The following is a 27,686-nucleotide window of genomic DNA, read 5'->3' on the forward strand; positions in this document are numbered from 1 at the left end:
TCTCAGGGAAAATGACTCATTACCCAGAATTCTGTATCAGGAAAAACTACCAATCAAGTGTGAGAGTAGAATGCAGTGGTTTCTGATAATTTACTTCCAGTATATTCTGAAGACCAGTGGATTTACTGGAGGATAGTCAACATCAGAAGGGGGAATGGAATAAACCAGGAAAGATGAAAGGTCCAGGAAACAGGGGAACTAACAGGATAGCAGAAACAGGGATTCTCAGGACAGCAGCTATACAGATTTTTAAAAAATGATCTGTGCAGAAAGATACAGGAGAATAAAGTAGCTCCAGGAGCATTATCTGCAAGAAAATCGTAGGGAGTAAGGTGGGGAAGAACTAATGGATTGCCTTGGGGTGGGCAAATTGTTTCCGTAAAGGACCAGTTTGTAAATAATTCAGGCTTTGTGGGACATTAATGCAACTACCAAATTGCAACTCTGCCATAGTAGCATAATAGTAGGCAAACAATAAGCAAATAAATGGGCATGGCTCTGTTCCAATAAACATTAAACAAACAAAAAACAGGCAGAGGGTGGGATTTGGCCCCCAGGCCACATTCTATGGGATCCCCATCCATTATTACCTGATTTGCTTGACCAATGAAAGGAATTGGCAGCTCTGGTGGAGAGTTTGGGATTAATGTGAGGAAGATATATTAAAGGATTAAGTAAAGATTTCTTAACTAGGACACAAAACCTATGAACCATAAAAGAAAAAAAAAGATTAATAATTGGACTTCACCAAATTTTAAAACCGCTACTCTTGGAATGATAATAAAAGCACTGCTTATGAAAAAAATACTTGTAAAGCATATATTTAATAAAGGCCAGATACACATGCACACATGAAAGATTGGTACCCTGAATACTAAAGAATTCTCAAAACTCAATAAGGAAATAAACCACACAATTTTAAAAAATGGGCAAAAGGCCTGAACGGATAGCTCACTAGCAAAGATACTGGTAGCAAAAAAGCACAAGATGCTCAACAGCATTAGTCATTAGGGAAGTGCAAATGAAAATCTCATTGAAATATCACTAAACACTTAATAGAATGGCTCAGGAAAATGCCTGACAATGTCAAATGCTGACAAGGATGTGGAGTGACTGAAACTGTCATTCACCGCAAGTGGGAACGCAAAATAAAACGAGTCAGCTTCTATTAAATTAAACATACACTTTCCATACAACCCGGCAATCCCATATCTAGTTATTTATGCATGAGAAATGAAGACATACGTCCACTAAAAAACCTAAACTTGCATTTGGAGAGCACCTTTATTTTTTAACAAACAAGGAGAATTTAGAGGAGCACAAGGGCCAGGCACCCAGAATTACTACTAGTTACTATTGGGTGGCAATAGTGGTTACGGTTCTCCTTTAGTAACTAAGGTATTTCCCTCCAGACACCTCTATGAGAAATGTAGGTGGGGTTTTATTTTCCTGAAAAATTGGTTTGCATTAGTGAGGTGAGACGCCTCAGTAAGAAAGCGGATCAGTTTCGGTTTCAAGTACTCAGGTGAAAGTAATTAGCTCTGGGCCTGGAATGGCAGGAATTCAAGTTCAGCAACTCTCGCTCTCAGGCCTTTCCTCCAATCCTAACGCTTCAAATCAACTCTAGACCCCTCCTCTTCTGGGCCCGCCTCCTTCAACCTGTAGGATAGGCTGTTCGTCCATTTCCGGCTTCTGGGACCTGAAGGCACTACGGTTTCCGGTGTCATGGCGGCCTGAGGTCCGGGTAGTTGTTGAGGCGGCTGCAGGCCCCTCCCTGCGGCGCCGCTAGTCCGGCGGGCGGGGATGTGACCGCGGGTCTGCAGGCCTGCCCGGGGCGTCACGTTAGCTCCCGTGTCAGCGCCCTCAGTCCCAACGATGGCAGGGTCCGGCTGCGCTTGGGGCGCGGAGCCGCCGCGGTTTCTGGAGGCCTTCGGGCGGCTTTGGCAGGTACAGAGCCGCCTGGGCAGCGGCTCCTCGGCCTCTGTGTATCGGGTACGCTGCTGCGGCACCCCCGGCTCGCCCCCCGGCGCCCTCAAGCAGTTCTTGCCACCTGGAACCACCGGGGCTGCGGCCTCGGCTGCCGAGTATGGTTTCCGCAAAGAGAGGGCGGCGCTGGAGCAGTTGCAGGGTCACAGGAACATCGGTAATTGCCGCTGTAGCCCTTCTTTTCCTCCCCAGGTCCAAGCATACACTTCTCTCTCTCAGCTTGGCCTTCCGCCGTTGATCCTTTAGGCGGGAGAAGTGGTCAGGCTTCTTTCCCATCCCCCCTTCACAGGGTTACTGTCTGTAATAACGGGGGGAGTTGGCGGTCTGCTTTGCCGGGTGTCTGTCACATAATAGATGTTAAATAAATCATCTTTTGCTTCATGCCTCATCGGAAAATTCTGCACCTATTAGCATAGAGAAATATTTTCTCTACTGAATGGAAGCGTATCTTTTTAAAATTGTCATCTCTGAAAATTTTTGAGTCTGTGCATGCCAGTAAAAAATGGAAAATACTTCTAAGACTTGTGGCATCGAGGCAGTAACTTATATAGATATTACTTGCTATATGTTTAGTATGGATTTGGAAGAAATAGAACCCTCATGGAAATGTGAAATTTAGAAACACTCTAATTTTGCCCTCGTTGACTATTTCATGACTCACATATTCTGAATGTAAGGTTTATAGTCATCATTGGTGATTGCTCCACGAAACCGTTTTCATTGTCACTACACCAACAGAGCTTATCGTTAGTGTTAATTTTGGCAATAAAGAAATGTCTTATTTCCTGGCAATCATGATCCGGATTTAATTTGAAGAATGACCTTTTTCATATTAGCATTTTGAAGAATTTCATAGCGTTAGTGGTGTGATGGTGTGTTTAGGTTTTTTTTTTTTCCTTTCTTTTTTTAGCGTGCTTAAATTGTTTATCACTATAATCCTCGTATTTAAGAATATTTTTCAGGCCCATGGACTTGTTGAATCTCTGCAAGATTAGGTTGAAATGTCATCTGGAGTCTTAATCTCTTCTTTTATTGTTTAGATTGGACTGCTATTTTGGATCTAAAAAAAATAGTCTTCAATTCAGGTTTCACCCATTGTGACATTCACTTTCAGAGCGTTATTTGGTATATGAGTTTTTACTTTTGATCACCCTTGCTTGGCATTCTTTTCACTCATCACTGAATGAATGATTGGTGAAACACAATTTGAATCATTGTGCCATATTTAGTGGTAATCAGCTTTTGACAGTTGTCTCATTTTATTAAAATAATCCAGTTGTCCAAACACCTTCCTCCTTGGAAAAATAGAGTGGAAGCTTGTTGCTCATTAAAGATATACTTATTTAGACTATCCCAAATTTGTATTGCGGGGTTTTATTTATTTTAGTAGTAATTACCCTTTAGTCTGATTTTATAGCATTATAACTCATTTCTTTTTCTAGTGACATTGTACGGAGTCTTTACAATCCACTTCTCTCCAAATGTGCCATCACGCTGTCTATTGCTTGAACTCCTGGATGTCAGTGTTTCGGAATTGCTTTTATATTCCAGTCACCAGGGTTGTTCCATGTGGATGATACAGCACTGTGCCAGAGATGTCCTGGAGGCCCTTGCTTTTCTTCATCATGAGGGTTATGTCCATGCAGACCTTAAACCACGTAACATATTATGGAGTGCAGAGAATGAATGCTTTAAACTCATTGACTTTGGACTTAGCTTCAAAGAAGGCAATCAGGTAAGAAATATCTTCTTTATTTGTTTCTCCTATAGCTTAAAATCTGTTGGCCTAAGCCAAATAATTTTTTAAAAACAAATGTGGTTTAGTAGGGACTTGATGTATTTCTGTCTAAAATACTGAAATGTCTGGGGTTGAAGCAAACAAAAGGAATTTCAGTACCACCATGTAAAAAAGGCTTTATGTAGCTGTGCCTCATGGCAGAATGCATGTGACAGTTCTGGCAAATCTTCTACTCTCCTTGATTTATCAGCTCTTTGCAGAGTGTCCTTATTTATCCTTAGTGCCTAACAGGTAAGAGACCATCTGAAGTGTACAGATTCTCTGGGAGAACTGCCCAGTTAATGAACCAAAGAATTATGGTAGCCAAGGACTAAACAATTTTTTGGCATTAAGTTTGTCAGTGATTTACTATACTTTAGAGTTAAATATACTGTCGAGATGGATAGAAAGTGAGCAGCTTTTTATTGGTTGTAATATTTATTTATCTTCTTTAGGATGTAAAATATATTCAGACAGATGGGTATCGGGCACCAGAAGCAGAACTGCAAAATTGCTTGGCCCAGGCTGGCCTGCAGAGTGATACAGAATGTACCTCAGCTGTTGATCTGTGGAGCCTAGGAATCATTTTACTGGAAATGTTCTCAGGAATGAAACTGAAACATACAGTCAGATCTCAGGAATGGAAGGTAAACTACACTTTGTTTTGGGGTCCTTAAGCCCAATTTAAGAGTACCCAATTTATAATGATTTTCACTGAGTACTTTGCTTGCCTCATCTCATCCGTGCTTCTCCTTCTGCCTTTATGCTACCTTAAATGCCACTACTGAATTCCGTGGCTACAGACATACCAGTGAGCCTTGCATTCCCACTGTTTCTAGCTTAGGACCTATCATGTAGTAAGTATTTGAGAAAAGATTTGAATTCATGCATTTTCCTAAAGGATCAAAAGTGAATTTTTTGCCTAGAAATTTAGTTATACTAGGTTCTAAAGTATTATTAATACAGCAGTAGGTTATGAGTTTTAAAAAGTATTTTAATGCACAATTTCATTGAATCCCCCCAACAACCCTATGAGGATAGTTAGAGTGGATATTGGTTTTTCATGTTTTATAAATGAAAACCTGGAGGCACAGATAGGTAAAGCAGCTTGCTCCAGATCATGTTGCAGACCTGGGCTTCACATTCTTTACCTCTTATTCAAAGTTTAGGGCTGTGTCTATACTTCCAGACTGCTTTATATTTCATTTGTGAACTATCCTAGTAATCACTGTTTGTAGCATTGTTTCTGTAGGAACATGTGTTCTGAGTTCCAAACCACTGACATATGCATGAGTTTTTTATATATGTCCATGAGTTAGGAATTAATTACATTGTATCTTCAAACTTGGTGTGAGGCTTGTTGAGATATCAGCATCCTTTAAGCTTGAGACTAGATAAGCGATACAATGGTTATTCATTTTGATATTAAACAAGTTTTTTTTTTTGGTTTGTTTTGTTTTTTGGTTTGTTTTGTTTTTTTAATCATCTAATGCATGGTATGTGGCTATTTTACCACAAGTTTTATTTATTTGAAATCCCTGGTCACTAATTTCTGGTGTAGCAGTTCCTGGAAGGAATACTTTAACAGCCATACCTAATCCCTGCTTTTGGCAGAAAATGTTCATCATAGCTACCTACACCAGTAAAACCAGTGTCATTCTTTGTCATTGGCACTCCCAAATGGTATTCTTCCTCTAGTGCTAATCCAAATATAGATCACTTATTTGACTTCCCTTTTGACTGTCTGAGCCATTTGGACCATATCTTCTTGGTCAGAGTTGGTAGAACGAGGTCACATTCAGAGATTCTTTTTGTAAAATTTGAAGGCATGATGGTATTAATGGGATCCCTAGTATTCGCCCCTCTAGGTAAAATATCGTTAGTCTATGTTTATCATTTTCTATGGAGGCAAAATTAATTGCCAAGTAGGTATAAGCTCTGAAGTTGAACTAGGGTTTGTATCTTGCATCCACCTCTTACTGATTTATTTATTTAGGTTTATTAAACTACTGTTTACTTCCTGTCAGATGAGAGTAATAATAGCATATATTTCATAAGGGTATTGATAAAAAAGAAATGATACTTACCAAGTACTTAATATAGTATGTGGCACATTGTTAGTATTCAAGAAATTTTAGCAATAGTGGTGTTATCAGGTCTTTTTACTCGTATACACAGCTCCGAATTCTGAGTTAGGGATAAAATGTTATAGATTATGAATAATGTGACAAATGCAGCTTTTAAAATATTGCCTCATTTTCTCTTAGATAGTTTGTTTCTATCTGAAAACCAATTTAAATCATTATGAATACACCCTGATTCACCTGTCACACTTTGATTTTCTCACTTTGCATTGAACTACATTTTTATGTGGTGCTTTGGTATTTGTTTATTTATTCACCTAGTAAATGTTCACAGAGTGCCAGGTACTGAGTGTTGAGTGCTGGGAATAGAGAAAAAAGTGTTCATTATCTAGAAGCTTATAATTTGTGTACATAGTTTCCTTCAATGAAGTGTAAGCCCAGAAGAGATTTTCTGTTGCATTTGACCAAATAGTACAGTGCTGTGTGCCTCGTACTCAGTAATTACAGAATGAATTGAATGAGCAAAGGAAAATTTTTCTCATTTTTTTAGGCAAACAGTTCTGCTATTATTGATCACATATTTGCCAGTAAAGCAGTGGTGAATGCCGCAATTCCAGCCTATCACCTAAGAGACCTTATCAAAAGGTACATTACACATACTTTAAACTTACTTTGGGTCCACTTACTATATGAAGCATTTCTTTTACTGTATGGATTTATACTATTATTTCAGGTTTGCCTGTTCATATAGAGGTTTTGCTCCCTTAGAAATAAGAATTTTAGTTAAGATATTCTGTACAGGTTCGTTTCCTGTAAGGAACATAAATAATAAGTAGTTTTACTAAACTTATTTTCAAGGGAATGTTATTTTATTGATGGTGAGTGCAACATATTAAGTTCTCCCTGGTAGCTGTTTATTACTGGAAGATAAATTTGGGGCCACTCTACATTTGGTCTCTTGTAGCTCTGGCAGGTGTATTTATTTGATAGAATGCAGGTTTTTAAAGAGAGTCTTTATTAACTAACAACTGGGTTTGTTTTTGTACTACCAACAAAAACTTTTTGAATAAGGTGATTATACTTCAGTTAATTTCCACTGAACACCTTTTGGGGACAGATATAATGTTTCTGATTTCTGAGTAGATCTAAAATACAATATATATTTTAAAAATAAGAAATAGTGTACTAGCAGATAGCTGGCTTTTCAGGTTTCTAACATTATGAGGCAGAAATCAGTATGCTGGAAAAGAGAGGTTTCTTAGTTCAGTTAGAACATTATAGTCTCTTTGGGATGTTGGCCCTATAAACCTTCAAAAAATTTTTGACTTTTTATTTTAGAATAAGTAAAGATTCACAGGAAGTTGCAAAAACAGTACAGAGAGGTCCCAAGTATCCTTCACCCACTTTCCCCCAATGGTAAAATCTTACATAATTGTAGTGCAGTATCAAAACCAGAAAACTGACATTGGTACAATCCACAAACCTTATTCTGATCTCACCAGTTTTATACAAACTAATTTGTGTATATATGTTTCAAATTAGTTTAAATAGATGTTAATATCTAATTGATATCGGATATTACAGTTTGCACTTTTAGATTGAAAAGATGACAGTGTGGAATTATATAATAGATTTTGGCCTGGAGTCAAGTCATCTCAGTTTCTAGTACTGACATTGTTATTTGGTTGTTTTTGTTGTAGTTTTTAAAATGGTAGCTATTTCTGTTTTTGATTATAAACTAATAATAAATTTGAAAACTCCAGAAAATTGTAAAGAAAATAAAATTGCTTACAATTTTATGTCAGTTTTAACCCTTCAATATATTTCTAATATTTTTCTGCATATGAGTATATATTGTGTATGTACAAAAATTGTTTTAACCTTTTTGTGCAATAAAACATGGATACCAAAAACAATAATAAATATGTGACTTAATGAATAAGGTTAACACCCTTTAACCACCATTCTGGCCAAGAAAATAGAACTTTGCCAGCTACCCTAGAAATCCTCTCTATACCCCATCCCAATCTCAGACCCTTATGTCTTCCCCAAAAGTAACCACTACCCAGACTTTTTTTTAATAGATTAATTAATTTATTTATTCTCCTCCTTGTTTACGCTTGTTATCTGCTTTCTGTCTGTTCATTGTGTGCTGGTCATCTTTTTAGGAGGCATGAGGAGCTGAACTGGGACCTCCCATGTGGGAGGGAAGCACCTAGTGGCTTGAGCCACCTCTGCTCCCTACCCTGATTATCATTTTCTTGGTTTCTTTGTAGTTTTATTACACAAGGTACAACCTTAAACATTATGGTTTAATTTTGCTTGTTTTTTTTTTTTTTTAAAGTCCCTTTTAAGTCTCTTTTAATCTAAAGGGTCCCTGTTCCTCCCTTCTTCCCTTGCAGTATGTTTTTTGAAGAACCAGGGTTGTTGAGCCTGTGTAGTTTTCCACAGCCTGAATTTGCTGATTGCATCGTGTAGTTTAACATATTTCTCTTTTCTCTTTATTTCCTGCAAATTAATAGTTGTAAACTAGAGTTTTTTGTGTTTTTTTTTGAAATTGTTAGTTTCTTTTTCTGTGTGGAGGGGGCAGTTAGGACAGACAAGACTGTGGGTAGCGTTGTGTTTTTTTAATAAGGAGGTGCATAATACAGCTACTTCTGTTTCGTGGTATTGGCAATTTGATACTCAATGCCTAGACTCATTACTTTCTTTGGGGTTCTAAAATGGTGATGTTCTTATTCTGTCATTTATTCTTTATTTGGTTAACTAAGATAAGATGAATATTTGATTCTGTATGTTTACTAGTTTTTAAGATGAGCTGGTTCCCTGTCATCCTCAAGGTGATCACTCCTTTTTTTAGATTCAAGAATCTTTATGAATGAATAGATTTAAATTTATTTAATGTATTTCAGTCCACTGCAGATTTTATCCTTATCAAAGACAAAATTTTTCCATCTTTGGTGAATGGGAGTCTCTGCAAATTGGTTTTGGTAGAACATACTATTCTTCCTGTTTGTTATGGTGGTACTTCTCCTTATACATTTCCTGCCCCAGACCTGGAATTAGCCGTTTCTCCAAGAAGCCTGGTTTCTTGTAGTAGGAAATGGTATTTTAAAAGCACAGTCTGAGTGCTGGGAATACTCATTGCTGCTGGTATGGTTATTATTCTTGGCCTTTTTATATCAGAATAAACAGGGTTTATACTGGTATTTCCAATTCAAATTCAGGACCACAAGGTTTTTACTTATTCTCATCTATTTTACATCTCTTTCTTCCACACCAAGAATTCAGGTTCTCAAGAACAAAGGGAATACTAAAATTATAATACTTTATACTAATTCATTTACTTTATTCTACATTACACATAAAACAATCTCAGAATAGTAGTACTCTTATAAGATTATTGAAAACAGTTCAATTTTTTTTATGTGTGTGCTCTTCCCATTCTTTCCCTTTTTAAAAATAGTTGTCTGTATCATCATATCTTGTAACCATTATGTACTATACAATCTCTCTTAACTCTTATTTCCTTGTAGTTTTACACCTAACTGTATGTTTAATGTTCACATCCTTGTATTGATGTCTTTCTAGTCATTTTAGTTTGCTGAAGCTTATTTTCTAGAAGATCATAGGAGCGATAGTCTTTGAGTTCTTGCATATTAATAAAAATTTAGCTGTGCTTATACTGAAAAGTTTGTTTAGCTGGATACAAAAATCCTCAGCATACATTTTTTTTCCCTTGAATGTCAAACATTTTACTCTATTTTCTTTGGGCATATAGTGTTCTTGAAAAGTCTTATGACCCTCTAGTTGTCTTTGCATTGAAAGTCACTTAGTCTTTTTGTCTAGATGCCCAAAGGATCTCATTTTTTTCTTACAAGTAGTAATTTTACCAGAATATATCTTGATTTTGAATGTTCCAGATCTGTATTCTCAGAAACACGATATGCTCTTTCAATATGTGGTTTTCAGATCATTTTTGTTTTAGGAGAGTTATCTTAAATTATAGATTTTAGTACCTGTTCTGTTAACCTTGCTTTGGTTTTCTTTTTCAGGTTTTCTACATATGTTAGATTTTCTTTGCCTATATTCAGCATTATCACTTTTTATTTCTTTCATGCTTCTTTCAATTTTAAAAAGCTTTCCTGCTTTCTACCTTCTTTTTCTCTTGAAATCTGTTGTCTATACTTATCCTTGTATCCCTTTTAGCTTAATCTTATTTTATGAAATGGTTTTTTCTTTTATAATGAAAATTTTTTGAGTTACTTATCACTTTTGAGACTTTCTAATTTTTATTTTTGTTCTTTCATACCTTGTATCATTTCAAAGAAATGTCTTTAGCTTATTTTGAAGTAGTTATAGTGTTCATTTGTGTTGTGGACAGATCTTTCTGGCATACATTCATTGTTTGAGGGCTATTTTGCAGTTTACTTCTTTCATATAATAACTTTGTTACAGTCCTTTTTATATTGCTCATTTTTATGTGAACTCAGTTTTTCTGAACTTTCAGAAGGAGGTGGTTGGGATAGCTTTTCTGAGTATGCAGTGCTCCACCTTCTGTAATGTTGTTTTTGTGTAATGTTAAAAAAAAGAAACATGATGGCTTGTTTCTGAGATCTGCTGGTTCTTCCCCTTCCTACTTTTATTCTGTACCTTCTTTTTCTCTTTTTAAAAAACTTAAATCCCATCCTGCTCAATTTGGTTTCTGTTCTTAAAGAATTTCTTCTCAGTGTAGAACTTTTGTCCTAGGGAAGGGAAGTTTGGCTGGTTAGTTTTGAGAGGTCCTAATACCTAAACTATTCCAGTCCCTTCAGACCTTAACAGAGCACTCTTTATATTTACGTGCTACTCATAGTTTCACCTACTTTTCTCAGATTGGCTTGCTACACAATCCAGAGAGTACCTGGTGAATTGGGATATTTTGGATCATCTGTTCACAGGTTCAACTGTTGCTTTCCTCTGCTTCCTCCTACATAGATGCTAATATGGTTTAAGTCTTACTGTTATTGATGGTTTGTCCCTAGTCTCTTTTATTTTGGAATTTATTCATGATAGCTTGTCACTTAGTTTTTGTAGATGCTGTCAGTGGGTTTTTTGTTTTGCTATCTAGTTACTTTATTGTTGGGGGGGCTTTTACAAGATTTAAAAGTCATCCACCATTATCTTCTTTTTGTTTTAATTAGGTCACTCTAAATCTATGTCTGGCTTTTTTTGACTTAGTGTATATAGAATGTGGATAATTTTTTCATGTTGCAATTATTTATCAAAGACATCCTTTTATAAACCACAGTATAAAATTTTTATCATAGGTATGTATCATGATTTATTGAACCATTTACTCATAAATAGTATTTATAGTCTTTGTAGGTAAGTGATTTAATGAGTCATTAAATTAATCAATATAATTATAAATTAATATAATTAATACTGTGATGAACATTAGAAATTTTAATTTTCTTTAATGGTTGCATTTTCAAAAGATTTTACAGTAATTATAAATCAAATTATTTTTGTGTTTTAGCATGCTTCATGATGATCCAAGCAGAAGAATTCCTGCAGAAATGGCATTATGCAGCCCATTCTTCAGCATTCCTTTTGGTAAGTTGTATACTTATTTTTTTCCTGGTCATGTGACGATCAAATAAGACAAATAAGGGCTAATTTATGTTCCTGTTGTTCATCAATTTATTTTTGAGATTTACATTTAACCGTATTTTGATGAACTTTTACCAGCCCCTCACATTGAAGATCTGGTGATGCTTCCTACTCCAGTGCTAAGACTGCTGAATGTGCTAGATGACGATTATCTTGAGAATGAAGAGGAATATGAAGGTTAGTGCTTTCTGAACTATATTTTAATGTATTTTTCTTAACTAAGTCTGGAATAAATAAATATATATATCCCAAAGATTCTCATATTTCCTCATTTCTATAGTAAGAATATTGAACCATATGATCTCTACAGTGCTCTCACTCTTTGGTTCCTAAAGCCCTTTTGCCTCTTTTACATCTTAGAAGCCTTTACCAAATTAATAAAGAAGTTTAACCTTCCTACCAACTACTTTCTTGTCTTTTCTTGTCTTGCTGTTCTATCTCTGCTGTGCTTTCATTTCTCCTTTCTAGTTCCCTTTTTTCCTTTTAAAGCTCATTCATTCATTACATATTTACTGAGCACTTGCTGAGTTTCACTGTGGGATTATTTCCTGTTTTTCAGGCGCTTACACTAGTAGGGCAGAAAGATATATAACAAATTACAGTTGTGGTAATCTGAAGATAGGGTATAATATACAGGGGCAGGGAGGAAGGCTGTGTAATCCAATTTGAGTGATTGGTTACAGGTTCTCTATGGAGGTTATATCTGAGCTCAGTAATTAGAGTTGCTTTACTAAAAGTTGAGTGGTTGAGGAGGAAGGTAACACAAAGGCATAGAGATGAGAGAAAATGTGGCCTGTTCATACAACAGCAAATTGTTTGGTATGGCTGAATCTTAGGACATTTATTGGAGACTAGTCAGTATATAAATACTTAAGAGACTTGTTTGCTGTGTTTAAGAATTTGGATTTTATTGCAAAGATACTATCACTGTATGAGTATAAAATACATGAGAAACTTGCGTCAAGCCTAGAATAGTCCCTGGTTTATGGTAATATTTGTTCAATGAATATTTTTTTTTGTTGACTGCAATAAGGAGCCATTAAAAATTTAAAATAGGAGAGTAATGTCAGATTTGTTTAGAAAGAGCATTCTGAAAATAGAGTGGTGAATGGACTAAAATAGGGCCACACTTGGGCCAGGGATACTGGTTGTAAAGAATTTTGCATCAACCCAGTACTAGTCCTAGAGAGGCAATTTTGTGTAGTGATTAAGAGTATAGAATGGATAACAGTCTCAGATTTTTTTTTTTTTTTGTATCTTGCTACGTAATAGTTTTTTTCCTTCTAAATATATTGAGTAGTTAAAGGTTGCTTAAATATTGTTATTAAATCTTAGTGTTTAAGAATCTTACATGAAGTAAAGTGTAATTATAAAAGATAAAATACCTTTGCTGGTTCTGATTAGGAGGGTCATCATTAGATAATATTTATTAGTTTTAGGTAAGTTTTCTTAGCTAAAAATCATTTTATATTTTGGGACAACCGTCCTATAATCTTGGGGGGTGGGGGGGCGCAGAAAATTAGATTCTAACCTTCCATTTTATACCAAAATAAATTGCACATGAATCAGATTAATTAAAGTGTTTTTTGTTTGTTTTTAAGTGGTAAGGCAAAGAATGAAAACAGAAGTTAGAAAGGGAGGAAGATGGTAGATGGGAAGGAAAAAAGAAAAGTTTGAAAAGAAAATTTTTAAATCATGTGAGAATTCTGTTTATATTCCCAAAGTGGGATAGGTCTTTTTCAAGTATAGCGCAAAACCTATAAGAAGTAAAATCAAAATTCAACAAATTCCACCCTGATAAAAACCACCGTAAGAAAGATTAAAAGACAAATAACAATTTAGGAAAAATATTTACAACTCTTACTATAGACAGAGCCCCTACAAATCAACCCAGTAGATAATGGATAAAGAATATGAATAGCCTGATTATAGGAACAAGGTACAAATGTATCTCACATGTATGAAAATACAGATTATATTGCCTTATTATTGAAATGCTAATTAAAACCATACTGAGATCTTTTTTACCTATCACATTGACTGTAATCAAAATATTTGATAACTCTCTCTTGGGTAAGGGTACAGGAATATAGACATTCTCGTACATCACTTGAGATAGTTTAAATTGGTAAACCTTTATGAAAGGTAAATTGGTAATTTTAACAAAATTATAAATCCATGTCAACCGTGACACAGATTCTACTTCTAGAAATTCAGTTTTAAATATTCTCATGTAGAAGGATATAAATATAAGTTTGTTTATTGCAGTATGCTTTATAATGACTAAAGTTTGGAAATAACTAAGCTAATTTATAGAATACTCATATAGTGATGTAGCACAGCCATAAAAATGAGAAAATTTCATGGAAAGATCATAAAGATATAATAATAAACAAAAAGCAAGATAAGAATTTTTATTTTTAAAAAGCATATATAATCATAATTGCTTGTATCGGCCTATTATATTTCTGGAAGAAACTGTTAATGATTGTTGCCTTTAGGGGACAGGAATGGCAGTTGGGAGGCTGTCTTTATTATAAATTTATTTATTTGATTGTATTAACTAATTAGAATTTTAAATTACAGAATTACTAAATGCATTGAATTTATATGATTCTTAACTTAAGCTTGATTTTAGAAGGTAAAAGAAATTACTTCATTACTTAAATATGTGTTCCTATATTCTTTGATGTTTTAAAATTTCTGAACAATGGAAGCTTATTAATTACATAAAAGCAGTATTGTTATGTGTTTAAATAACCAGATGTTGTAGAAGATGTAAAAGAGGAGTGTCAAAAATATGGACCAGTGGTATCTCTGCTTGTTCCAAAGGAAAATCCTGGCAGAGGACAAGTAAGTGAATGTTTTCATCATTGTAGAATTATTCAGAGGTTGTTAAAATTCTGTGTAAGATTTTTTAGTTCTGTAGAAAGATACATACAAAAATGTTGCTAGAGATTATAAATTTTGTGTTACGGAAGATTTTTATTTTCTTGTACTTTCAACTTTTTTTCCAAAAGTCTTGCATTATTTTTCATCCGTTTAAATTTGTTTTTAAAAAAATATTCATCTACTTTTGAGCCATTGTAAACAGTGACATCAACTGAATTCATAGCTAATCAGGTCAGGTTCAACTATAGGGAAGTATTTTGATCCAATTTTGTTCTATTTAAGTAGAGCTAGAGAATTAATTAGGTTCAGTGGATTTTAATAGAATTACCAGTAATAATTTCAATAGGGAAAGTGTACTAGACTGAGGATTCTAAAACTAGAGTGCCATTCTCAATGTCACTGCTTTATGATGTTCCTCAGTTTCTTTATCTATAAAATTTATAGGCTAAAACTAAGTTAAATTATTTGGCAAAGAATTTAAGAGAAAATCCTTTACTTTAGTATTTTTATATTTTGGGAGGCAGAATAGAATATTATTTTATTCTATCTCAGATATTTTTCTCACCCCTTAGCACTATTAACGTTTGGGGATGGACAATTCTTTGTGATGGGGCTATCCTGTACATTATAGGAAGGCTGTGTAGCTGCATCCCAGACCTCTATTAGGTGCCAGAACTCTTCCCTGCAAGTATGAAAATCAAAAATGTCTCTAGACATTCCCAGATGAAGGTGAAATTGCCTCCAGTTGAGGAATATTTTTTCTTATTGCTCAATATTTGGGAACTTCTTAGGAACTTAAAAATATGGAAGAAATTTCACTTTAATCTTAGTGAAAAGTTATTACCAATCTTGTAATCCATTTACTTCATTTAGTGGCAGGAGCATACTAAATGTTTATTCATTCACCCCATGTTTATTGAGCATCTGTTATGTTCTGGGCACTCAGCCTACAAGAGTGATCAAAACAGACAATAAAATCTATATTGATAAGTGCTATAGAGAAATATAGATTGAAGAGTCTTAGGGAGTGCTGGGGTGGGGTGGATTACAGTTTTAATACAATAGAAGGAAAGGGCATACTGAGAAGAATATATTTGAGACAAGATTTGAAGGAGGTGAGGGAGAGAATTCCAGGTAAAGGAAACAACAAATTCTCAGCCTCTGAGTGTGCTTGGTAAATTTGAGGAGGCCAATGTAGCTGTAGCAGAATTAGAAAGGAGACTAGGAGATGAGATCAAAGATGTAAGGGAGTGTGAGGGATAGGTAAAATAGAATGAGCCTTGTAGGTCATTGAGATGATGTTGACTTACTTTTCACCTTTTGCTTTAGGTCAACAAAAAAGAACTTATACTTAGGTTATATCTCTTCCTACCTCAGGTAGGAATTCAGATGCTCTGGAAAAGGAATTTACTTAGATTTTAACTTGTTTCTTACTACAGTTATATTTATGGCTTCTGCAAATCTTTTAATACGGGATAATTTCCAGCAGCTTTTCACCAATGTTTTTTTCCTTCCAATTCTAAAGGTACAGATTATCTTTTAGGCACCATTGAAATGCAGTTGTTCTCTGGGCTATTCAGTCCTGTTGTTGGCAAGTGATTAGTAATTTTCAGCACTCCTATATGAACTTGCAGAAGGTTGTACATTTTTTATCCAGCTCGTCTTCGATGGATTTTCTCAGAATTGAGCAGAATTCTAAGGAAGTATTCTAAATCTTGCTGCTCAAAAGTTTCATCCATGCATCAGCAGCATTGGCATCACCTGGGAGTTTGGACATGCAAAAACTTGGGCCCCACCATAGACCTGTTGAAGTAGAATCTGCATTTTAACATGATCCCCAAGTGACTAAAGCACTTTAAAGTTGGAGAAGCATTGTTCTAAAATGATCTTAATGAAAATGAATTTACTTTGTTTTCTTTGTCCTTTTGTAGGTCTTTGTAGAGTATGCAAATGCTGGTGATTCCAAAGCTGCTCAGAAATTACTGACTGGAAGGATGTTTGATGGGAAGTTTGTTGTGGCTACATTCTACCCACTGAGTGCCTACAAGAGGGGATATCTGTATCAAACCTTGCTTTAATCAGTAACCTAGGACGATTTCCTGTTTCTCCTCTTCCATTTCCTGGATTATTGTATTCCATATCTGAATGCAGAAGTACCCTGTTACCATTTTAAGAGGGTTATTTGTTCATTTATTTAAACCTCCTAATTTGCAGCCATTGCCCAAGCAGTGACTGTGTTGCAGACATTTGGCTTTGAGTAGGACAACACCTCTCAGCTATACATTGAGGGGCTTTAGAGCATCCATGTGGGCAACCTTTTTTTGTGCGGTGGGGTAGGTGCTACTCTTCAGTATGTAACCTAATCAGATATTAATTATTTCATGTGATCATGAAGCAAGGATGAATAATATCATGTCATAGTGAATATTTTTAACAAATTTGTTAGGATTGGTGACATCACGTAAAGATTATTTCTTTGTGTTGTCAGGTGGTTCTTCCTTATTGTTGATATCCATAGTTGGCACTGGATGCTCTCAGCAATTTTAAGTAATTGTCAAACAACAATTACATATTGTGTTCTTAACACTGAATTGTGAATTTTTTAAAAAGGAGTACTGTAGTCCTGAATATTCCTTTAAAGAAACTGCAGTGAGCCTATCAACATTTTTTTTTAATTAAGGCTTTTAAAATAGAAAGCTGATGCTTGATCTTGCACAATTTTTATGTCTAGTATGTATGCTTGAGTCAGTATGCAGGTGTGAGAGATTAGAGAAAATTTGGTCAATACTTTTAGTGTGAGTTTTGTGAGTTAATATACAGTCTATACCCATTTTTTTTCCCTACCTGTTTCATATCTGTAAGATTTAGGATATGTTTTATGAGAATTGATCTGTCTGATAGAATGTATACAACAAAAAAGTTCATTCCTGAGAGGCTCAGAACAAACTGGAGTCTAGATTGATTGGCGTTACATTGAAATTTTCTTAAAGAGAACCTAAGAAACAATGAAAAAGTTTTGCTACACATAAATTGTCCCATCCTTCAGTCTACTTTAGACCTTTTATCTGCCCTGATTTTCGTACTGAATCTCCTATGATCACTGTAAGATTTCTCAAAATACAGTTTTGTCTACTATGCAGGAAAATTGAAGTGGATCAAAAAGAAAGAATTAGATGCATGAAGGGAAAAGAAGAAAAATAGGCAAAGAGACAATGAATGGTCAAGGATTTTTTTATTCAAGAAGCTAGAGGATCACCATCCCAAGCATCTGGCTTTTGGCAGCAAGAAGGTTTAGAAAGAGTTGTTGATATAAAAGGTGAAGCAGAAAGGAAGGAAATTCAAAGAAGTTTAAGAGGATTCATAGCCGTCTACTGGGTTTCCGAATAGAGGAATTCAGGTTGATGATGCATGGTTCTAGGAGTTAAAATTGCAGGTTCCTTTCACTATATGGTAGATTGCTTAAAGGTATAGCAACTAGGACACCTTTATGAAGCACTAATTATACATTTTAAAAAATACAAAAGACAAATTGTATAAAGATTATGAATTTTTTCTTAGTTCCTCACTTGGAATGAAATTTCGATTTTATTTTTGTAAAGACAAAGTCTTTTATATCTCTCCCTGTTGGGACCTCCTCATATAGTTTTTCCTTGTGAGTGCCATGCTGTTACTGAAAGACCAATTAAAATTTACATTTTAGAAGATATTTTACCCTATTCCCACAATCACCATTTTGCCATTTCATTTATTTGCGTTATCAAATTATTCAGTACTCTTCCTTAATGTTTATTAGAAAGCCAAATTTGATATAAGGAGGTTTATTTATGAGCTGCCAAAAGACCTTGTGACATGGTCCTCCAGGCAAAATTATATAGTAAGCTTCCCATATGTGCCCTTAGAAGAATTATTATTTTGGTTCTTTCAGAGATTGGTTAGTTGGTTTGTTCCAGATAAAATTCATGAGAGTAGACCGGCTATTGTGGAGACCTAAACATTTCTAAAACAAATGTTTGTATGGGTGGCAGCTTCCATCGTGATAGAAACACTAGGTCTTTACATCCATACTGGTGAACAAGGAATACAAGTGAATTATTTTTAAGGACAAGTATTCTAGGTTAGCACAGGTACCTTTCTCATCCCACCCCCCACCCCCAAGAAATCCTTAAAATTTAACTGCAGGTATGCTTCTAAGCTTAGTGATGCAGTTTGCTGCTAAAGTCTTGATGCTGAACTTCACAACATCCTTTGATCATCATCATATTGCTGATATAGTCATACATATATATAGTATTTAACACTGTAGAATTTTATTACAAAAATACTAACTAGATTTTAGGAGAGACGAGGGAATAATTGATGAGCTTGGGTAACCATGCATTGAAATGAATATTTTATATTGACGCTATAGAATTGAAAAAAGATGTCTCCTATTATTTAAATTAAGTCATTTTATAGCTCTTAGTCCATTACTACCAAAGATGACATTTGCAGATTCTCCCTTTCTATTCTAATATAATCAGAAGTTTTAATCTTAATATTTTCTTAAACCTGAACCAAATACTAACAAAAGATGCAATTTTGAATGATTCTTTTAGAATGAAATATATAGACAGATTTCGATCCCTTGACGTTACTGAAAACTTAGAAATTTTCTTTTTCAGAGGCAAGGTAAAAAGGTGAGAGTTGATGTCACTTAATCCCTACCCTTTTGGGCAAATTTTATCTCAGGTTGTTTTTCTTTCTCTAAATTGCTATCTTGCTTCCTTTTCTCTTACCTTCCCAGTTTATTCTTTACTGTTCCGTGATATTGCTGTGGCACATTTTACCTGAGGAAAGGCAGATAAATTGATTTTTCTATAGGAAATCTTTGGCTTTTTGGAACACCATTTTGGAAAGAGATGGCTAGTTAGCCAGTTTAAAAATTTTAAGACTGTATTTAGTGGGGAAGAATAACTGGAATTCAATTTGGACACCTCAGTAAGTGATAGCAGTAGCTTAAAAGTAACTATTGGCTGCATTTGAAAGGAATAAGACAAAAAGTATACTTTTGCAATAAGAGATCTGCAGTTTTTACCACTGTATGTCTTCCTTGTTTTGTGATCATCAATATAGCAACTCTGGTTAGAGAAATTCTCTTTCTACTATATCTTGAGCCAAAACCATGACTGCTTTTTAGAACAAAAACCATAAATATAGTTTTACTAACCCTCCTTTTGTGTTCTTATTGAGGTAAGGGTTGCCTTCTTTTGCTCCTCCAGCTGCTAAAGAGTGCTCAGATATGTTAAGAAAAAACTGTCTGAATTCTTATTTAATTTACCTTCTAGATTCATGTTACTTGTATTTATATTGTAATTGTTGAGCAAATGTATTTACCAGGAATGCTGCCAGAAACAGTGCTGGGATGTTTGTTTCTACCTTATCACGCAGGGCTAAGAGCCTCAGTTACCTTTCTGGAATAATTTATAAGTGGAGTTATAGCACTCATCACAGAGAATGTTATTTCATGGTTCATTTGCACTCCAGTCCCTCAGATGCAGGTAACTAAAGTTTTGGCATCATTTTCTTCTTAGATCTTTAAACTAGATCTATTGTACATAATTTCCATTATAGTTACCGGGTATGTGTATGTGAGTTTGGGAGACCCCCATAACCATGTATTTTACCTAAAATCTTATGCCAAGGGTACATGCTAGGTGGCTTTATTCAGATTAGGGTACAGATGGAATCATATCACGACTTTTAGTCTGGTTGATGCATAGAGAATCAAAGATTTAAGAAAGTGCCTTGTGTTTACTAGAAAATATTAAAACTCATTTTGGTGAAAGCCTCCTAGATGGTGATAATTAATTGCACCTCAGCCTTTTCCTTGAAATAACCTTTGGATTGAGTCATGTATAAAGGTCCAAAATCTCCTTTGTTTACTTTTGTGTGTGTGTTTGTGTGTAAAAGTGTTCAAATTTTAATTTTCCCATTATTATATGTGATGGAAAGCCAGAGTTATCTGGCAGAATCTAATTCTTTCTTGGAGCTAGTTCCATTTTTAATATTAAGTTTCTTCTTCCAATCTTATGTATTTATTTCTTGTCAAATATGGTCAGATATAGACCAGCCGTTGGTCATAATTTGTTCAAAAGAATTTCCATTTCTTCTTAAGGTGCTCAGTAAATCACCTTTATTTTGAAATGGTCATTTTTCAAGTTACCGTTATTTATTACCCATCTCAACGAATATAAAATGTTGAGTCTCCGTAATATGAACTTATCAGAACCTCTTATGGTATATTTGAGTAAGTTACATTTTCTTAGTTGTAGAGGATCCATGGATGTTTTTGTTTTTGGAGTACCCAGGGTTTTAAAGATTGTTTTGTTTTGTTTTTGGTTAGCTTCTTTACCTGATACTACAGGATAAATCATGTTTATTATCTTAACCAGCCCTCCCCTCAATTGTTCTTCACTAATTTTTAAATTATTTGATGACCACTAGATTCACCCAGTGGCATGTAATTGGCAAGAACTGTGGATATTTAAAAAGATAATAAACCATTTAAACTATTTTTAACTGTGATTTTATAGTAGAAATGGGCTATAAAAGCAAAATCTGTAAACCAGAGAGCACTTAGGAGACTTTATTTCATAGGTGTTGTTAAGTCGATCTTCAGGATATAAGATACAGAGTAGTTTACACAATCTTTGTTCCCCTGATAAGAAGTTTTATTCATTTTCCTACAACTTAGCATCTTTGTTGTTTCTTGGACTGCTTTTTAGGATTATTTTAAATTTGCTTTATTTGTGCTTTTCAGAATTGTCATAATTATGGCAGTTGTGTTTGTGGCACCATAAATGCTGGAATTCATGGGAACCTTACCAAATAATTTCCTGAGTGTTATTTCTCATTAAATAGGGTAGCTGTCATAGTAACTTGAAGAAAACTAATGATTGTTTTGAAGGCCATTTACAGTTTATGACCTAGGTTCACAGTATTTTCATTTAAAGGCAAACAGTAGCTTTCTGTCTCATTTGCTCTATGACCATTAATCCTTGTGCAGAAGAGAGCTTATTTTGTTATACTACATTGCATAACAAAAATAAATCGCATTCTGAAAAAAAAGTAATTGTTATTTTTTTGTTTCTTTTTGGAAAACCCTTATGTAAGGAGAGCTACTTGGAACCATAATGTTGTACTTGTCAGTAAGAGAATTATTTGTAGTCACTTTTTTATCCCTTTTAGATTATTTCTCCTTACTAATATTTGTAGTAATAGGAAAATGAGAGTGTAAAAGCAAATGTAATGAGGTATTTTAAAATCACGCATATATGAAATTGAAATTCTTCAGTTACTTGAATTATCTATAGCTGTATTGCCTTTTTAAGTGTGCTTTGTCAGAAGTTTGCCAAAGTTAAAGGTAAAGAGGAGAAAGATAAGTAATAAAAATAGATGGGAGGAAGAAAATGACTTCCGTTCTTACTCAAATTAGTAATCTTCCTTAAATTTAATGATGTAAAAATATTTGTTTTTTACAATCCAGGTTAGGTACCTGTAGTTCAGAAACACTGTAGTATAGAAACATCCCTAGTTATTGTTCCTTCCATATAGTTATTGTAAAAGCTTATGAAACCATATTAAATACCCATATTCAGTTAGGCCTAATTTTTAAAAATAAATAGTTGAACCCCAACTTTTGTGTATTTGGTGTACATCACCACTCCTACAACTCAAGGATCAGAAAGAAGCTGGGGGTTAGCCATCTTCATATTCCCTTTGCACAATGGGTATAGTAGGTGGCATCAGTATGCACTTGCTGCAAAGTTATAGCACCTTATGGAAGTAATTAGTTTATTTATTATAGCAAGAAAAAGTTAAGCTCCAACTCTGTAGAATATTTACTTTGCAGAGTGTAAAGCTATCATATCTTTTCCTGCAGGATTATTTCCTTAATTCTTAAATTTTTTTTTTTTTTACCTTAAATAACTTAACATTCCTCTATGTCTTCTAAACAGTGTCAAAGCTGGGATAGAAGAGATTTCTCACCCTAGTAGGGCTCCAACTTTGCTACCTTTCAATCACTCTTAGAAATCCAGTTATAATCAGTACATTTTAACAATTTATGGTCTCCTATCAGTACTGGAGGGGTTGGTTGTGACTATTAAGACCTACTATTTTCCTCAGTAATATATAATTGCTATGTTTTTGATATGAAGGTATGATTAGAAAAAATTTGAAAGATCACTTAAACCAAAGCCAGTTATAAGGAGTATTCTCTCCTGTTGGTATACCTTCACCTCAGAACTACAAGAATATTACAATACCTAGTGAATAGTTGTAACATTTCTACCAGTTGTTTCAATAGCATATTGGTCTTGGCATTTCTTGGTACTATGGTTCTCTGTTCTTGGTGATGTCTTATTTGTGTATTTTTTAAAAATTACTAAGTGGGACTATAAACGTAGATGTGTGTCAATAACAAGATTTTTTTCTCAAATCCCTAAATTTCTGGCTTCCATTCAAATCTTTTAAATTTCTTTTTTTGCTGAACAGCAAAGAAATTTTATTTTCCACTTTCCTATATACCTAAAAAGTATGAACACTGCATTTGACTGTGTTGCGTATAGTTTTTTGCTGAAAACTTTTTCTGTAAACACAATTGCCTTGTTCAGTTTTGCTGTAAACTGACTTAATAAGATGCACTGTTGATATGCTTTCTGATGTGTGTTTGATAAGGGTGATAATAAAGCTTAAAAATGAAGGGATTGCTTTTTCATTTCAACTGTTTCTATACTTAGTACAAATATTTGAGTTCAGCTTAACAGGTAAATAATTTATTTTATATATATATAATTTTTTTTTTTCACTGCAAGGCCCCATTGAAAAAGTTTCCATGGAGCTTCAACGGTCCATTTCTAAAGAGTATGAATTTTCAGTTTTGAAAATAGTAAGTGAAATTGACATACTGAAATGTAATTTTTTATTTTGGAATAAATTCTTTCGATATTGTAGAAACAGCCTGTTTTACTGGAAAGAACCAGAATTCAGAATTGATGTATTTGTATACTAGTTGGCTTTCTTATCAAGTTGGGTAGCTTTAACTAAGTTAGTTAATTTCTGACAATAGTAGTATTTTTATGTTGTGAGGACCAAATGAGATAGTAGGGATTATGATAATAAACCATCCTTCATGAAGTATCTTCTAGAAGATAGGTACTATTTTAGGAACGTATGTCACATGTTAATGTTCCTTTTCAATATATAAAAACTGAGGCTCAATTAAGTTAAATAAACACTCCCAATATTTCATAAAAGTTAGTGGTGGTGGTTCATATATTGATTTGGGGAGTAGCATGTTTTGTGGGAAGTTAGTCTCTGGATGATGAATTCAAGGGGGAGGTTCTGGTAAGAGAGAGACCCTAAAGGACTGTTTTAAGAATGCTGACTGGGGATAACGAATGTTTAAACCATCAATTCCCATAATTCAGCATATATCAGAATCACTTGGGAGGGCTTGTTGAAATAGAGATTTTGGGACGCTACCACTAGAGTTTCTGGTTGTAGTTCTTTGTGGGACCCAAGAATTCATATTTCTGCAGGTTTTCAGGGGGTGCTGCTTGCCGCTGATCCACACTCTTGAGAATGACTGTTCTAAACGAAAGACATTGGTTGCAGGATTGAAAAGTAGATGCAGGCAAGATTCAAGAGCCACTTGGGAGTTATTCTCCCTTTCTCTGATAGTCACAATAATAATACTAACTAATGTTTATTGAGCAATTATTTTGTGCCAGGCACTGCTAAACACTTTTTGTGCATTATCTTTTTTCCTCCACTTCTCACAACAAACTTATGAAGAAGGTACTAATGTTCACTGCATTTTATTGTTGAAATGTACATTTAGTTTACTTTCTTAGGGTTGCACAGTGGGTAGATGAATGTCTGGCTCTAAAGTCTTGCTCTTAATATTAATTTCTCTCAGATCCATCTTCCCCTTTACATTCCCTCTGATACTACTTGGTATAAGCTCTGGGGTCTCCCTTAGTCTTGAAATAGCTTCTTAACAGGATCCCCCTGTGTCTAGTCTCATGTCCTCCCATCTCCTTCACACTGCTGCCAGTTTTCATTCTTAAAAATAGGCCTGTTCATGCTACTCTCTGCTAAAATTTCATTTTATTTTCCAGTCTCTTCTTCCCATTTGCCTTCCCAACAATATCTAATCCCCTTAGATTGGCATTTAAGACCTTGCACAGCCTGACCCTATCAATCCTGTCATACCTCCTATCTCCATATTTATACTTTATGCTTCAGCTGTACTAATATTTCTACAACTTTCATACTTTTTCCTGTACCTGAGCCTCTTAACAAAAATGCCTTTCTTTTCTCTACCTGTGCCTGCCTGCCTTTATCCATGTGGTGAAATCCTATATCTTTTAAAACAACTCAGTTGTCACCTCCACTGGTTAGTCTTCCTTGAACCATACCCCGCCACCCTTCAAGTTAACTACCAGCTCTGTGCCAAATTTATTTTGTATATGTTTTTACTATCAGATCACCATAATCCGAGCTGAATCCCTAGCACCTAATGTGTCTGGATTGCTCAATAAATGTTTGTTGAGTTGAAAATGAATTTATAGAACCTGGCAGCCAACTGGATGCAGATGACTCCAAGGTATTAAAGAATGACAGTTCAATAATTTCTACTTAATTATAAAACAAAAGTAAATAATTAGAAAATTGAACCTTTGACATATGAATAATAATATTGGCAATTTTATGAAGTAACGTGCAAAGGAATTTGCAAGGTACAATTTCTTTAGATTTTAAAATGGTGTTTTATTTTTTGTGAAAGAATTTGTGTTCTTAAAGTTAAGGAAATGGGACTTTTTACTTCTTTCTACTGCATAAAATTGTGTATCTCAACAACCAAAATCCTTGAGCCTTTTCCTAGCATGAGTATATTGGATTTGCTAAGCAAAATTCCAATTTTAAAACATGAGGGACTTTATTGTGACTTGTAGTTCTCCCTGCTATTTTGCACTTTTTAATAATAATTCTTGACTTACGAAATAGGTTGGAACATGAGAGAGTTGCAACACATAATTACTAAAACATTACCGAAGACGCATTTTCCAGGTAGTACACAATAAATTACCTGCATACATATATAATCATATAATGTCTGTATGTATGCTTCAATATCTTCATTTACATAGGAAATAAAAATAATGCTCAGATCATTTCAAAGGAAGGTGGGTAATTAAATGCTGCATATTTAAAAACCAACTAAATTAAATGTCTTCCAGAGTTGTGAAGATCTGACAAGAAGCTCTATCACAAGGACCCTCTGAAGAAACCTGTTCAAAATAGATTAATTTCTAAAGCAATGAGGCATACTGTTGATGTTTCTGTGGGGAAATATCAATCCAGAAGCAAGAGATTCCTGCTATATAATTAGAGTATTTGCATTTTAATAAAGATCTTCATAATTCTCTAAAAGAAAGATGGATCAGGATAGATTAAGGACTATAGAGTTGCAATTTTGCAATAATCATTTACAGATGATGCTCAAAGGAGAGAGACTGCATTTTAGGTGAAAATGAGCCATTTATAAAGGTAGCAAACACATTTGGTCACCTGAGTAGCATGGCCTGTAGAGTCCTAGTTTTGTACAATTGGCAGTAGAGAGTTTCTTGGGAGACTAATACACTCTTAGGCTTATTTTTATTAAAAAAATAAACTATGTTAAAACATGTTTAAATAAAATGTTCAGAAAGTAGGAATCAAGCAAGGCTCATCTTTAAGAATGAAAGCCAGAGTTAAGCAGGAATTGGAAAAGTTGGCATTATAAAAGAAGTGCTTATTAGTATCTGGTTCAACATTTCCCAGACTTTATTGTTAGAACACTAGCATGCCATATGAAATTAAGAGAAGCTGTGGGGGGTGGAGTAGGGTGAAAATATTCCATGGTTAATAATGGTTTGGATATGCTGCGTACTCTCCCAATTTCCTTAGGGAAGTCTTGAACAAAAGCCTACTTAAACTTTTAAATTGAAAACCTAGACTTTGCAAATTCATTTTCCCCCAGGTTTGTTATTTTTAAAAATATAAAAACTATAGAAGACTAGCACAATGATGCCAGTATATTCCTTCACCTTAATTTCTACCCTTTGTTAACATTTCACTACATTTGTTTGGTCTTTTGCTCTCTCCCTCTTTATATATATAAATGTGATATTTTTTTCTAAATCATTTGTAAGTTGCAGACAGCATGACACTTGACCCCTAAGTACTTCCGCATGAATTGCCTAAGGAACTATGATACTTTTATCATACTCTCAGAATTTAACATTGATAACATATCTAATATACAGTCCGTATTAGTTTTTCCCAGAGTTCTGGATAATTCTTTTATAACTTTTTTTGTTGTTGTTCCAAATCCAATCAAGGCTCATTGGTGTTCAAAATATCAATTGAAAATTTGTGGGATGTCAGTGTTCTATAGAACACTACTTGAGAAAGGCTAGTTAAATTATATTTATTTAAATCTGCCCTTTTCTTGAAATTTAATGAATATTAACACTTTATGAAAATATTTTCTTTTCTGAGGGGAACTATCAACTGGAGTGTGTGCTTTATCATTTGCATATCTCAAGCTGGCAAAGGAAAGGAACTACAATTACTAAGTACCAGAATATGCCTGACAAAATAGCAAGTATAATAATTATGAAGAATTAACCAACCATCGTCAAGAGTGTCCTTTGGAAATTCAATATATACTAATCACTAACAATGTACAGACCCAGATATATTTTTTAAATGATGCTTTTAATTACATTTTTTTTAAATAAATGCTGTGGTCAGTGAAAATTTGGAAATAAATAAAATGCTTCCTTCCTGAGTAGGCTTTGTTTTTTCTGTCACCAATAATGGATTTTTGGTCAGGGGACTAGCATGCTCAAAATGGCATACATTTCAGTCCCTAAACTTAAAAAATATTTTAAAACACTGTGTGACTTTTAGAGGAAAAGAAGGATCAAGTCCGATCCAAAGAACCATCATAATTGACAAATGTTCTAACTCCCATTTAATAAAAACAAAACTTATTACAGAGTTCCATGACAGATAACTCATAACAGATGTTTGGAAGTCATCCCAGATAGAATTCCTGGGCCACTGCTGATTTCAGAGGTGTGGTAAAGTTTTTCACTCCATGAGGTATTCCTGTCCTCATCTGCAGCTAAGCTAAGAAATCATTCCCAATATCTTTAGCAAAGTCAGTGGCATTACATCCTGAATTTCTGCATGCTATG

General features: G+C 34.5%; 1 protein-coding gene and 1 long non-coding RNA gene across 2 annotated transcripts; both read left to right on the plus strand.

Moving 5' to 3' along the window:
- Window positions 1–1,663: 1,663 nt before the first annotated feature.
- UHMK1 (U2AF homology motif kinase 1) lies at window positions 1,664–23,137 on the plus strand. Its single transcript, XM_004479688.3, has 8 exons — window positions 1,664–2,143; window positions 3,429–3,721; window positions 4,219–4,410; window positions 6,398–6,492; window positions 11,369–11,445; window positions 11,581–11,679; window positions 14,267–14,355; window positions 16,326–23,137. Exons 1-8 carry the CDS (start codon window positions 1,876–1,878, stop codon window positions 16,470–16,472), a joined length of 1,260 nt encoding a protein of 419 aa, XP_004479745.1. The 5' UTR covers window positions 1,664–1,875; the 3' UTR covers window positions 16,473–23,137.
- A 110-nt stretch (window positions 23,138–23,247) lies between these two features.
- Window positions 23,248–27,274, plus strand: LOC139436286 (uncharacterized). The gene is made up of 2 exons (XR_011645466.1): window positions 23,248–23,323; window positions 26,983–27,274. It is a non-coding gene; the product is annotated as an uncharacterized lncRNA (long non-coding RNA).
- The last annotated feature ends 412 nt before the right edge of the window (window positions 27,275–27,686 follow it).

The sequence above is a fragment of the Dasypus novemcinctus genome, chromosome 13 (assembly GCF_030445035.2).
Source record: "Dasypus novemcinctus isolate mDasNov1 chromosome 13, mDasNov1.1.hap2, whole genome shotgun sequence".
In the NCBI taxonomy this organism is placed as follows: domain Eukaryota; kingdom Metazoa; phylum Chordata; class Mammalia; order Cingulata; family Dasypodidae; genus Dasypus; species Dasypus novemcinctus.

Excerpts from the sequence above, each read along its gene's own strand:
- UHMK1 (XM_004479688.3), top strand. The coding sequence starts at position 1,876 with ATGGCAGGGTCCGGCTGCGCTTGGGGCGCGGAGCCGCCGCGGTTTCTG. Across the intron at positions 2,144-3,428 it reads GCAGGGTCACAGGAACATCG|TGACATTGTACGGAGTCTTT; the intron begins GTAATTGCCGCT and ends TTCTTTTTCTAG. Across the intron at positions 14,356-16,325 it reads AAAATCCTGGCAGAGGACAA|GTCTTTGTAGAGTATGCAAA; the intron begins GTAAGTGAATGT and ends GTCCTTTTGTAG.